This window comes from Chiloscyllium plagiosum, unplaced genomic scaffold (genome assembly GCF_037043375.1).
Source record: "Chiloscyllium plagiosum isolate Xiang-an unplaced genomic scaffold, Cpla_swu_hap1 HiC_scaffold_26, whole genome shotgun sequence".
Lineage (NCBI taxonomy): Eukaryota > Metazoa > Chordata > Chondrichthyes > Orectolobiformes > Hemiscylliidae > Chiloscyllium > Chiloscyllium plagiosum.
The window spans coordinates 36,232,870-36,247,720 of record NW_028270164.1 but is presented as its reverse complement, the minus strand read 5'-3'; the positions used below and the strand labels follow the sequence as shown (position 1 = coordinate 36,247,720).

General features: G+C 41.5%; 1 protein-coding gene across 1 annotated transcript in view; it reads left to right on the top strand.

Moving 5' to 3' along the window:
- Positions 1-14,851, top strand: part of LOC122563232 (uncharacterized) — a 128,975-nt gene that overhangs the window by 79,884 nt on the left and 34,240 nt on the right. Inside the window, exons 6-11 of the mRNA XM_087973393.1 lie at positions 1,117-1,241; positions 2,675-2,897; positions 7,077-7,202; positions 10,041-10,081; positions 10,179-10,242; positions 10,385-10,522. Of these exons, the coding sequence (XP_087829519.1) occupies positions 1,117-1,241; positions 2,675-2,897; positions 7,077-7,202; positions 10,041-10,081; positions 10,179-10,242; positions 10,385-10,522 (717 nt within the window). The remainder of the gene's footprint in view (positions 1-1,116; positions 1,242-2,674; positions 2,898-7,076; positions 7,203-10,040; positions 10,082-10,178; positions 10,243-10,384; positions 10,523-14,851) is intronic.

The window sequence follows — 14,851 nt, the reverse complement described above, 5'->3', positions numbered from 1 at the left end:
TGCTCAATGACTATCTGTAAATTACAAGAATCACAGAATCGCTACAGTGCAGAAAGGCCATTCAGCCCATCAAGTGTGCATGGACCCTTCGAAGAGCCATCCTACGCAGACCTGCCCCCTGCCCCAGTAACCCCACATTTCCTAAGGCTAACCCACCAAACCTGCACATCTCTGGAGACAACAGGGCACTTTAGCATTGCCAATCCACTTAACCTGCAGATCTTTAGACTGTGAGAGGAAAGCGGAGCACCTGGAGGAAACCCACACAGTCCTTGAAGGCTGAATTCAAACCTGGACCCTAGCAGCAATGCTAATCACTGAGCCATCGTGCCACCCCATTTCATGATCCACCAAATTAAATGTCTCACCTGTATCGTGCGGTGATGTTGTCAAAATGATATGTTTGTGTCTGTACAACAGCACTCCAAGCCAACACTACTGGATGGCAGATATCTTTTCTATGCCTCACACCCAACTTCCAAGAAAATTGCAGTACTGTACTTGGAGATGAAGGCAAGGTGTAACAGATGAGCCCAACAGCCCATCTACCTAACCCTTATTGCACCACCAACCATACATGGGGTATAATCTACAGACCCTGCATTAGATTTATCAGCCTTTTCAGAACCAATTTGAACTGCAAGCAAATGATCCACCCCCAAAGCCCAGTAGTCTGCCTAAGAAGACAAATTTGTGCTGTGACTGTTGTTTCAGCAGAATGCATATTGTGTTCATGTCTGCTAGGCATCGCTTGTAGGACAGAGACAATGATGACTGTCGGTGTAACAAGCCTGACCCTTCAAAAGGTTCTGCAACTCAAGGCTGAGTGTAATTTCCCAAGTATAGTGAAGTTGGGAGCCAGTTTGTCCAGGCTTGTACAGCCTGCTGTCAAACCATTCCATATGAAGGTCCTCTGGGAATTTTCTTTGGAGTCTGGAAGAAGAATTCTTGAAGTTCAACTCCTTGGTAATAATGTACTCAACAGAACTTTTCCTAACGTACTAATGTACAAAAAAAATCCCTGTGACATATTTTCTAATTTGTTACAAAGATGCATCACAAATTGGAAATGGTAATTGAAATTTCTTTACATGGATTTTTTTTTTACTTTTTAAGCAGGAAAAGGAGGCCAACAGCAGTGTAGCCAGGACACAGAATCATTCTGGTAAAGAGAACGCCTGCAGTCAATCACCTCTTCAATCGCCTCTCAGTCCAGTACATACCACACGGGCTTTTATAAGGTAGGAGGTCCCAAATTTGTATGTTATTTCATATTGTGCATTGTATTATTGTTAAAATTTCTAATTTGTCTCACGTATCTGCCACCAGGTAAGGATCAAAATCCTCACATTCAGGAAATTTATCATTTCTAATTAATGAAAGATTACTCATTCTAATTAATTTTGATTTTGCTACAGATTATGCGCATAAAGTAATTGCAGATGGTAAGGTGTAAATTTGCCTTCAACAATTGACATAATTGGGCCAAAAGATATTATTATCTGATCAGGCCAGACAATTAGGCCATAATTTGATCTCTTGAGGATGAGAATATTTGGATTTGAACACTAACTTTTTATAGGCAAGCCGATCTTGGAGCTTACATAAAACCATGGCAGAATTAGGCTATTCAGCCCGGCAAGCCTGATCTGCCCTTTGATCATGGCTGGCATGTTTCTCAATCTGATTCTCTTGCCTTCTATTCCGAATCCTTGACCTTCCCCTTTACTAATCAGAATCTGTGTCTGTCTTTAATACACTCAAGGCCTCCACAAGCTTCTGTGGCAGTGTGCTTCATTAAATAACCACTCTCTGGCTGAAGAAATTCTTCCCCATCTCAGTTCTAAAGCATCGTCCCTTCACTTTAAGGTTGGACCCTCAGGTCCTAGTCTTCCTACTAGTGGAAACATTGTCTCCATGTCCCCTCTGTCCAGGTTTGTTAGTATTCTGTAATTTTCAATGAGAATCCTCCTAATTCTTATAAATTCCATTGAGTACAGACCCAAAGTCCTCAACTGCTCCTCACACAACAAGCCCGTCATTTTCAGGATCATTCCTTTGAACCCTGTCTGGACCCCTTCCAAGGCCAACACATCCTTCCTTAGATACAGGGGCCCTAACATGTTCACAATATTCCAAATGCAGTTTGGCCAGAGCCTTATACAGCCTCAGCAGTAGCTATGTGCTCTTGTACTCCAACCTCTTGAAATAAGTGCTAAAAATCAAAATCCTCAAAATATTTATTTGGAGGATTCCACTGCCTATTTATTTATTATCCATACGATGCCCTGAACAGGTTAAACTCTTTTTACTGCATGCCATCTTTACCAGTGTATTGGGATTACAAACTACCCAGTTTTTTTTGGGGGGGAAGGGAATAGTTATGTTCATAATGAATAGCTTTCTCTTTAACTTGGCAATGTAGTACTCCACCTTGTGGTCATTGTGAGCAGCGCTCAGAAAACTAGTATTTTCAAATAAGCCCGTTGGACAATAACCTAGTGTTGTGTGACTTTTGACATTGTGAGAACTGATGAAGCTTATTATCATTATTTGTGGTTGGTAATATTCAAGGGTTGTGAAAGACCTGCAATTTTATTGCTTGCTGTTGGATACGTGCTATGTTACAATCCACATTTGCATTAAATATCTTTCTCCATTTGCATTCACACAGCTTAGGAAAGCCAAAAGAAGTGAAAAGTCCAAGGTTGAAAACACAGCTGAGTTTCGAGAATGACAAATGCTATCAGCAAGAAAACAGCAGCACATCGATTGCAAATGATTATTTCAGACCTCAGGCAAAATCCACTGAGCCTAAAATGGGTGAAAGAAGAGGATGTGAACAAACAGGACAAGAGCCCCCTAAACGAGAAAGTGTCAGCAAAGCAGGTACACAGGTAAGGCAATAGATTCCAATGGTTGCTATGGAACCATAGAATGGTTGTAGCAACAGCGATTCAAATTAATCATATGTGCATGCCTTTCCCCTGTAGCCTTATACATTTTTTTTCTCTTCATGTTATCACCCAATTCTCTTTTTCTGGCATTTATTGAAAATGCTTCCACCATGTTTGCAGGTAGACCATTTTGTATTTCTTCTTCTGCGAGTCTCCTTAAACAGGCACCTTCTGTTTTTGGATCCTTCTGCTGATGGAAAGATTGTCTTCCTGTCTGGTCCCTACTCTGCCCAGACCTGATATGATTTTTGAATACTCTAATCTTCTTTTCTCTAAAGAGAATTAAGTGAGAATCTAACCATCACCTGCAGTGTCGTCAACCTATCCATGTAACAAGTTCCATATTCCTGGAACCATTCCCACATATCTTTTTGACACTCCCCATAATGGCTTCACATTCTTCCTGAAGTGTGCTGCCCAGAATTGGATATGATACTTCATTGATAGCTGAACAAATGTGTTGTACAGGTTTACCACAATTCCCTAGCTTATGTTCCTCTATTTTATTCTATGATGAAGAAAGTATATTTTTGGCAAATTAAAAAATACTGCTGTTAGGGCAGCATGATGGCTCAGTGGTTAGCACTGCTGCCTCACAGCGCTAGGGACCCGGGTTCAATTCCAGTCTTGGGCAACTGTCTGTGTGGAGTTTGCACATTCTCCATGTGTCTGCATGGGTTTCCTCCGGGTGCTCCGGTTTCCTCCCACAATTCAAAGATGTACAGGTTAGGTGAATTGGCCATGCTAAATTGCTCATAGTTTTCAGGGATGTGTAGGTTAGGTGCATTAGTCAGGGGTAAATGTAGAGTAGTAGGGTAAGGGAATTGTTCTGGGTGGGTTACTGTTTGGAGGGTCGGTGTGGACTCGTTGGGCTGAAGGCCCTGTTTCCCCACTGTGAGGTTTCTGTGTACGGATTCTATGTTTATATCTTCCAGAATGCCATATGTCTTATTAAATGCTTTTTCATCATTCCCTTTAGTTTCAATGTACACAAATGTGCTCTCTCTCTGCATGGTGACTTCCTTTAGAATTGTATCCTTTAATTGATATTGTCTTTCCAAAGCAACTTCGTACATCTTTATATTAAATTTAGTTTGTCATTTGTCCACCCTTTCTATAATCCTGTGCATTCTTGATATTTATTACCTTCCTCCTCATAGTTGATAACATTTTCAAGTTTATGTAACAGTTTTGTTCAAGAAACTGGGCATTACCCAGGCTTTACAGCAAGAGCACTTGTTTTATTTTTACGACATAATCCTGTCAGCATACAATTTCGCTGAGGTCCCAAGCACAAATGGATCTGGGAGTTAGATTTTAGAAATCCCATAAAGGTCTTTTGAATTTGCTGATCAATACTTCCTTCTCAATCACATCATGAAAAGTAAGTTAGTTGATCGTTGTTGTGGTATATAGCAGAATACAAATGATTCCTCATTCACTGATATAATACTACTTCAAAAATAACTTGGTGTGCTGAGTGATTTTTAAAAGTTGTGCTAACAGGAAGATTCACAGCAGGTCAGGCAGCATTCAAGGAGCAGGAGAATCGACGTTTTGGGCATGAGCCCTTCTTCAGGAATGAGGAAAGTGTGCCAAGCAGGCTAAGATAAAAGGTAGGGAGGAGGGACTTGGGGGAGGGGTGTTGGAAATGCGATAGGTGAGGGTGATAAGGTGAGGGTGATAGCCGGAGTGGGGGTGGGGGCGGAGAGGTCAGGAAGAAGATTGCAGGTTAGGAAGGTGGTGCTGAGTTCAAGGGTTGGGACTGAGACAAGATGGGGGGAGGGGAAATGAGGAAACTGGAGAAATCTGAGTTCATCCCTTGTGGTTGGAGGGTTCCTAGGCGGAAGATGAGGACCAGTTCCAATACCGAACAACCCAGATGGCCTCCTTCTTCAAAGACCGCAATTTCCCCCCAGACGTGGTCAACGATGCTCTCCACCACATCTCCTCCACTTCCCTCTCCTCCACCCTTGAGCCCCGCCCCTCCAATCGCCACCAGGCCAGAACCCCACTGGTCCTCACCTACCATCCCACTAACCTCCATATACATCGTATCATCCGTCGTCATTTCCGCCACCTCCAAACGGACCCCACCACTAGGGATATATTTCCCTCCCCTCCCCTATCAGCATTCTGAAAAGACCACTCCCTCCGTGTCTCCCTCGTCAGGTCCACACCCCCCACCAACCCAACCTCCACTCCCAGCACCTTCCCCTGCAACCGCAAGAAATGTAAAATGTGCGTCCACACCTCCCCCCCTTACTTCCCTCCAAGGCCCCAAGGGATCCTTCCATATCTGCCACAAATTCACCTGCACCTCCACACGCATCATTTACTGCATCCGCTGCACCCGATCTGGCCTCCTCTATATTGGGGAGACAGGCCGCTTACTTGTGGAACGTATCAGAGAACACCTCTGGGACACCCGGACCAACCAACCCAACCACCCATGGCTCAACACTTCAACTCCCCCTCCCACTCCACCAAGGACATGCAGGTCCTTGGATTCCTCCATAGCCAGACCATAGCAACACGACGGCTGGAGCAAGAGTGCTTCATCTTCCGCCTAGGAACCCTCCAACCACAAGGGATGACTCATGCCTTGTAGATCATGGACAGACTTTGGGAGTCAAGAGGTGAGTTATTCACATAGTATTCCTGGCCTTTGACCTGCTTTTGTAGCCATTATGTTTATATGAAAAGTCCAGTGAGTTTCTAGTCATTGATAAACTTTAAGGTGTTCATAGAAGGGGGATTCAATGATGGTAATATCATTGAATGTGAAGTGGCTATGATTAGATTGTCTCTTATTGGAGGTGGTCATTGACTGGCATTAGTGTGACATGAATGTTACTTGCAACTTGTCAGTCCTGGATATTGTCTATGTCCTGTTGCATTTGGACAAGGATTGCTTCAATATTTGAGGAGTGATGAATGGTGCTGCCCATTTTGCAATCATTGGTGAACATCCCCATTTCTGACCTTTACGATGAGAAAAGTTTATGATGATGCAGCTGAAGGTGGTTTGACCTGAGACATTGCCCTGAGGAACTCTTGCAGAGATGTCATGGAGCAGAGATGACTGACCACCTCCACCACAACTATCTTTCTTATGTGCCAGGTATGACTCTAACCAGCGGAGTTTGTCCCCTGTTTTCTATTGATTCCAGTTTTGCTAGAGGTCTTTGGTGCCATACTTGGTCAACCGTAGTCTTCATCTCAAGGGCTGTCACTCTTACCTTACAAATGGAAATGGAGGTCAGCCATCTCATTCTCCAGACATCACTGGAGCAATTCCTTAAGATAGTGTTCCGGGCCCATCTATCTTCAGCTGCTTTCTGCCAGTGTAAATGACTTTCCTATCAGCATAAAATCAGAAGTAAGAATGTGCAATCTTCAGCAAACAATGTTCAGCATCATTCTTGACTTCTCCGATACTGAAGCTGTCCATGTTTGTGGGCATGAAGACAAAATTCAGGCTAGGGTTGATTTAATGGCAAGTAACGTTTATTCCACTTAGCTGTTAGACAATGACTATCTCCATCACGTGAGAATCTAACCATTACCCCTTGACATTCAATAGCATTACTGTCATGGAGTAACCAACTATCAGTGACCCATGAATGGACAAAAAAGAATTAAAGGAAACTTCTAACAGATCATTTGGCTTTCCTCATTCTAGAAGTTACAGTTTGCTCAGTTATTGGTCATTAAATCTCAATATTCTAACTGAACCAGAAGGAACCCTACTCCATTATTCCAAAATATCTACTTGTATAAGGAGCAAGTTTGTTGACCATAGGGGTTCATTAATTGATTGATACAAATCTGCTGGTCTCTTTTCAGCTGCCACAGGGTGTAAGTTCCATAAATGTACATAATCTCCTTATTTTTCCAACTCAAATAGCAAGCAGCTGAATGCAAACAAGACCAAGCCAGCCTATTATAACTGTGTTCACCGAGGGAACTGTGCCAGTGTTAGCACACTGCAGTTCTGTCTCATCTCGATGATATTACTTCTCCTGGAGATTTTATCCAAGTGAAATTTATAAGCAATGAAGAAGGTTCAAAAGAAAGAGTATAATTGGAATAGTTCTTTTTTAAATATCATTTCAGGAAGTAAAAAGAACATCTGCTGTTAACACACAGATACAGCATCAGAAAAATGAAAACAGTAGTGAAGATTCCAATTCCAATGCTGTACCCTTTCGTCGTTTCACTTCAAGAGCCACATCATTCAGAGTAAGTCTGTGTTACTGTAATGTTTCAGTGATATAGCCATTTAGGTGTGGGTAGCTTCTGATATCAACAATGGTACTGGCATACTCTCAGATACTGTGAATAAAAGTACAAATTTTGCTATGCAAACAGAGCAAATCTGTTATATTATACCCTTATGCTCCACTTTTAACTAAACTGGTGATAATCCAGGAACAGCTGTAAAAGTGAAATAGAATTGATATGCGCCAACAGAATGATGCAATTTCAAAAACACTGACAGTTTTTTGACTGGTAATCCTAACACTTGGAATAGACTTCAGTGACGCCTTTGACAAACTTCCACATATTAGACTTGTTAGTAAAGTTAGATCACATGGGATTCATGGAGAGCTTGCCAATTGGATACAAAATTGGCTTGATGGTAGGTGACTGAATGGTGGTGGAGAATTGTTTTTCAGACCATGCCTCTGACCAGCGGTGTTTGCAGGGATCGGTCTTGTGTCCACTGTTGTTTGTCATTTATTTGTCATTTCTGTATAGATGAGAATCTAAGAAGCATAGTTTGCAGATGACTCCAAAACTGGTGGTGTGGTAGACAGTAATAAAGGCTATCTAAGATCACAAAGGGACTTTGATCAGTTGGGCCAGTGGGCTGAGGAGTGGCAGTGGACTTTAATTTAGATAAATGTATTATACTTTGGTAAAACAGAGAGACTGAGGGGTTCATGTACGTAGTTCATTGAAAGTGGTGTCACAGGTAGAGAGGGTGTTTAAGAAGGTGTTTAGCACACTTGCCTTTATTACTCAGACCATTAAGTATAGAAGTTTGAACATCATGTTGTTAGTTGTATGGGACATTGGTGAGGCCACTTTTGGAGTTCTGTGTACAGTTTTGGTCACCCTGCTATAGGAAGGATCTTATTACATTGTGGAGGATTCAGAAAAGAGTTGCAAAGATGTTGCCAGGACTGGAGGGTTTGAGTTATAGGGAGTTGCTGGATAGGCTGAGACTTTTTCTACTGGAGTGTAGGAGGTTGAGGGGTGACCTTATCAAAGTTTATAAAGTCTTGAAGGGCATAAATAAGGTGAATAGCAAAGGTATTTTCTGTGCCATAGAGAAGTTCAAAACTAGGGGCATATTTGTAACGTGAGAGGGGTAACACTTAAGGGGACCTGAGGGGCAACGTTTTCACACACAGGGTGGTTCAAATGTGGAATGAACTGCCAGAGGAGTGGTAAATCCAGGCACAGTTACAGCATTTAAAAGACATTTTGATAGGTATATGAATAGGAAAGGTTTCGAGAGATATGGGCCAAACACTGGCAAGTGGGACTAATTCAGGTTGGGAAACTTGATCAGTATGAATGAATTGGACTGAAGGCTCTGTTTCCGAGCTGTATGACTCGATAAATAAAGCATGAAAAGCAAAAGAGTTGCTTTAAATGACTTTCTGCGCAGTCTACTGTTAAACTTCTGAGGAACCAATTTACAGTTCACACAGTTTGGCTATTTTTGCTTTATAATCTAAGTCATCATTTAATATATGTGCAATCAAAGTGATCAGTAGGTAGCGGCTTACTGATATAGATCTCCGATTTGATCATTTACATTGCCAATATGGTGATGCAATTTACTATATGTGTAATAACTTACAAACAAACACATTTGATAATCATTTGTTTAACTACTTAAAAAAAAATAAGCCAAGTATTGTCTGTTGAGTTGCATCCTGCAGTAAATATATTTGATGATCATATCTAGCAATGTTAGGACTGCATGAACAACTGGGAAATCACCAGGCAAACTGAAGCTTTCTTCTTATAAATAAGCCTGTTATGCACCCTGAGTCTCTATAATATGGAATCCTGGAACTCAGTTTTGAAAAGACAAGACTCAATGTCATGTTGAACCTGTGCATGAATCTGCTGCTCCCAAGCAAATGTCATAACTGTCTTCCTGGCTAGTGCAATCACAGCACCTTGCTTAAAGTGACCCCAGCCCTCGCAACCATCTCCACCCAAGTTAGTGAAGCTGCATATCCGTCCTTTGATAGATGTGTAAACATTGTGAAATTTGTTAATTCTAGCATGCATACTCAGTCAAGCCTTTCCTGAGAATCTGGTTGCACAATTTCAAAGAAAATTGGAATAAAAATTAAGTACAGACACCGATGATTAAAGTGGAAATTTGTGTCGTGTTCCTCTGATCTCCCATTGGAACTGCAGTGGAAGATCAGTGATCAGGCTAAAGAAACAGCAGGGTTCCTCACTGTCCTTCGCCGAAGTGATAACAGGAAACTGAAGAACCCCATGGTAATTCCATGCATCGGTATTTTGTGGAAAGTTACACTTGTAATTGATTGGACAATGGAAGGCTTACCTGTTAAGTGTAATTTCTGATGAAGGGCTTTTGCCCGAATTGTCGATTCTCCTGCTCCTCGGATGCTACCTGACCTGCTGTGCTTTTCCAGCTCCACACTCTCGACTCTAATCTCCAGCATTTGCAGTACTCACGTTTGCCCTGTTAAATGGAATGGTCAAGTTTGAATGCCTGGACAGTTTGTTTGGTTTTCTTTGGTGGACAGGGAGGAAATTGAAATTTGCTTTCCTGAGAATGCGACCAATGGTTTTTCACTTATTTTTAGGTGATCTATGTGTCAGGGTGAACACTTAATAAGTGTACATTGTTCACTTCTGTTGTAGACAACAGGCTTCTTGAAACTGGAGGAATTTTCCTCTGCTCATTTTTCATAGCAGTCCCTCAGTGTTGCCATTTGGAGCATATGAGAAGATTTTGGAAGAAGGAGTAGCAGAAACTATAATATATGCAAAATTAATATAAGTACTTTTTTTTTTCAGGTTTCAAATTCCGAGGTGAAAAGCCAACCATTCCAAAGAAGGTAAGTGTACTGAAATGTCATTTATTGGTTATATGAAAATACATTATGAAGCTAGTTACGAAGTCTCAACAAATGTATTCCTTTTTTTCCCCAACAGTGCTAGTCTAAGGATTCCAAAAAAGATTGATGACAGACTTGAACAATATACAAAGGCAATCCAGGTGAGCGACACCGTCCCTTGTGAGTAAGGTATCCCGTAATCAAATAAAAAGGTTTGAAGCATGCAATTGGAAATAAGACTTTCATGCTGCATTTAGAGTTTTAAGCATGTTATTGAATCTCATTTCATATTTTTGTTTGCAGAGAAGTGATAGCAGGAAAGCAAAACAATCCCCTTCTAATTATCTGACCCGACCATTAGAGGGCGTTGCAAGCAAACGATGTGTGTTTGAGAAGGAAGATGCTCAGGATTCCAGTGCTCGACATTACACAAGTAGAAAGGTAAAGTGGAATTTTACTCTGGTTTAGGTGGGAATATGCACAATTATGCTTATAAACACATTCACATGCATGCATATAACAGGAATGGCTATTGCAACACACAAAAAAGGAATGAATGGTGACTTGACACTAATGTGAAGATTATATTTCTATCATATTTGCATGGACTTAGATTTGACTTTATATTAGATATATTTAAATTTTAGCTTCCTATTTTGTAAGGTAGACCAAACTTTCATACTTCTAAAAGGGTTGACAGACAACATTTGTCCTTTCAACCTCCTTTCAACCTCCTTTCTTCTTAGGATTTCCTTTCAAGGACTTAAGACCATGTGAATGGACTTCAATGAGATGATCGACAAGGTTCCTCATGGTAGACTTGTTAGCAAGATTAGATCACATGGAATACAGGGAGAGCTAATCATTTGGAAACAGAACTGGCTCGAAGTTAGAAGATGGAGGGAAGGTGGTGATGGAGGGTTGGTTTTTAGATTGGAGGTCTGCAATCAGTGGCAAGTTACAAGGATCGGTGCTGGGTCCATTGCTTTTCATCAATAATATAAATGATTTGGATGTGAATCTAGAAATTATGGTTAGTAAGTTTTGCAGATGACATCAAAATTGGAGGTGTAGTAGACAGTGAAGAACGTTACCTCACCATTACAACAGGATCTTGATCAGATGAGCCAATGGGATGAGGAGTGGCAGATGGAGTTTAATTTAGATAAATGTAAGGTGCTTCATTTTGGAAAGGCAAATCAGGGCATGATTTATACACTCAATGATAAGGTCCTGAGGAGTGTTGCTAAACAAAGAGACCTTAGAGTGCAATAGCTTGAGAGAAACCAATCTGCCATCTTTACCTGTACTACAAGTGACTCCTGACCCAGCCAGCAACACCCACATCCTTTGAATGAATAAAAAAGAAATTGCAAAGCGCTTCACAGGAGACAAGTAATAAGGCTAGTTGTTAGGGATGACAAAGTGTTCAAACAGCGATGATGTGGATGATGTTGGGAGTCATGTATTAGTATGGCTAGAGGGTTGGGTGACTAATAGAAGGCAGAGAATTGGGATGAGGAGAGACATTTTCAGGATTGTGATCTGGAGTGCCACAGGAATTAGTGCTGAGTCCACATAGAATGTAAAAATAGGTAAGTCTTGCTAAAACTATATAAGGCAATGGTCAGACCACAGCTGAAATGCTGTGAACAGTATTGGACCCCGCGCTAAAGAAAGACAAATGGCATAAGGGGCAGCCCAGGGAATGTTCACTAGGTTGATCCTGGGTATAGAGAGGCTATCTTATGAGGAGAGTTTGAGCCTGTGCTCATTGCAGTTCAGAAGAATAAGGGGTAACCTTATTGAAAAATACATAATTCTTAGGAGGCTTGACATGATAAAGGCAGAAAAGTTGTTTCTCCTTGTGTGACGGTCTAGGACCAGATGGCATAATCTCACTCTGAGACAAATACATTTTTTTTCACATGCACTCCTTAAAGCTGAATGTGTTATTATAGGTTAGAGTGAGCAAAAACTCTCCACAGCTGAAAAATAATTTCCTCCTTTGTATACTAGAATCATTAAGAAAAATGCCAACATTTCTTTAATCTTTTTGATTGCTTTCTGTACTTGTGTACTGGTTTTTAATCATTTGTGCTTTTGAATTGTCAAATCATTTTGAAGTTCCAAGTTTCTCACCATTTAAAAAAAGTTCCAATTTATTTTTCTTGGGTCCAAACTGGATCTTTTGTTTGCTCACATTGAACTCCATTTTTCATAATTTGTTCAATCACTTAAGCAATTTATATTTCTTTATCAATATCCCATCTAAATGACTTTCTGCCCCTTCCAAATTAGTGTCATGCAAATATTTTGCAGGGTTCCACAGTCCGAGGTTACAGAGCATAGTAGGCGTGAGACCTGAAGTGATTTGAACATAAGCTATTATCGGATTGGAGATCCGGTGTAGATAACAAACACGGGACCAATGCTTGAATGAATATGCTCAGATGTTGATAGATTTGAGACCTCTGAGAATAACATTCATATATTTGAGTATGGGTGGGGCAGCAAAAGCATGGTTGAGGATTTCACAACAGCTGGGTTTAAGTCAATGAAAATATGTCAATAATGTACACTTATACAATTAGGGTTATCTGTAGCTAGAGCTAGTGAAATATTTTAAAAATGTTCTCTCATTACTCATGTTGTATTATTCATATGGCTACCAGTCTGTGCAGAGTATCTGATTGCTAATTACACTAGTAGTGGTTGCAGTACACCTGATCTCATCTCCATCCTTTGTGGTTTAGTTTGAATCAAAGAGACCCTTTTGGTGAGTATGTTTTTGGCAATCTTTGAGGTGGGGAACACAGATGGGGAACATACTGGCCTGCTATTGCCCTATAACAGTCCAATTCCTGGGGCTAGCTAATTGTCTCAGAATATACTTTTTTTTTAGTGCTTCATTTCTCTGTCATATGCTTACCTAGCTCTGTTTATTACTTTAATGCAAACCAGACACCATCATTATAAAACACTAAAATGTGACAAAGCAAAGTAAAAATCTTATAGCACCGTGTAATAAAACAGGAATTGACGTACTCTGTTATTGTGAATCAATGTCTATGTGGTTATGATTGTTCTGTAGATCAAACACTCAACTGCTCCAAGTTTATTTGGCAGCTTGGCATTGTACAAACACCAGGTCCTTTTTGTCAGAATGAGCATATTAAATGGCTTCTCACTTGTTAGGGCACCAATTTAATATCAAGCTGCTTGGTGGCATGGATGTAAAGCCTGATCAGTCAACAAGTAACACCAGAGTCAAGACTAGAGTGGTGCCGCAAAAGCACAGCAGGTCAGGCAGCATCTGAGGAGCAGGAGAATCAACGTTTCGGGCAGGAGCCCTTCATCAGGAATGAGGCTGGGAGCCTCCGGGGTGGAGAGATAAATGGGAGGGGTGTGGGCCTGGGGAGAAGGTAGTTAAGAGTGCAATAGGTGGATGGAGATGGGGATAAAGGTGATAGGTTGGAGAGGAGGGTGAAGCGGATAGGTGGGAAGGTAGATTGGCAGGTAGGACAGGTCATCAGGATGGTGCTAAGCTGGAAGGTTGGAACTGGGGTAAGATGGGGGGAGGGGAAATGAGGAAACTGGTGAAGTCCACATTGATGCTCTGGGGTTGAAGTGTTCCGAGTCGAAAGATGAGGCGTTCTTCCTCCCAGGTGTCGGGTGGTGAGGGAGTGGCGATGAAGGAGGCCCAGGACCTGCATGTCCTCGGCAGAGTGGAAGGGGGAGTTGAAATGTTCGGCCACGGGGCGGTGGGGTTGATTGGTGTGGGTGTCCCAGAGATGTTGCCTAAAGCGCTCTGTGAGAAGGCATCCAGTCTCCCCAATGTAAAGGAGACCATATCAGGAGCAACAGATACAATAAATGACATTTGTGGAAGTGCAGGTGAAACTTTGATGGATGTGGAAGGCTCTTTTGGGGCCTTGGATGGAGGTGAGGGGGGAGAAGTAGGCGTAGGTTTTGCAATTCCTGCGGTGGCAGGGGAAGGTGCCAGAAGGGGAGGGTGGGTTGTTGGGGGCATGGACCTGACCAGGTAGTCACGAAGTAATACCAGCTCCCAGCCAACATACACTGGGCAGAGTGGAAGGTCATTTATATGGACTTAAGGGCAAACTGCTCTCCCTCTTGGCATTATTGTTCATTGTTTATTTACATTTTAAGCTTGAGAGAAGCTAAGTAACTGTCGCTAAAGTGAGGTATTAGTTAATGCAACCACATATACCCTGTATGTTTCAATAAGGTTGTCCAGCATTCTCCCAAACTCTAATGAGTACAAGCCATATCTATACAATCTCTCCTAATAAGAAAATCCCTCTATACCTGGAATCACCCTAGTAAACTTTGTCTGGATGGCCTCCAATTCCAATATAACTTTTCAGAGAACTGTTCTAAAACTGCTCATAGTATTCCAGCTGTTTTCTGACTAGTGCCATGTCCACCTATTTTTGTGTTGTCCACAAATGTGGTGATAGTACATTTCAGGTCTATCATCCGTTAGTATATAAAGTACATTATTGTTGCTTCAGCACCAGTCCATGTGGCACTCCATTTGTAATAGGTTGCCATCCTGAAAATATCTCCTTTCTTCCAACGCTGTCTGCTATTAGTTAATCAATCCTCTATCCATGCTAAAAATGCTATCCCCAATAACGTAGGCTCTTATCGTCCTAATTCTGACTGTCTTATTCCTTATTGCAAAACTGCCTAAATTACCACTTTTCATTGGCTTGATGCAATGGTCATCAGGTGTCATCCCAT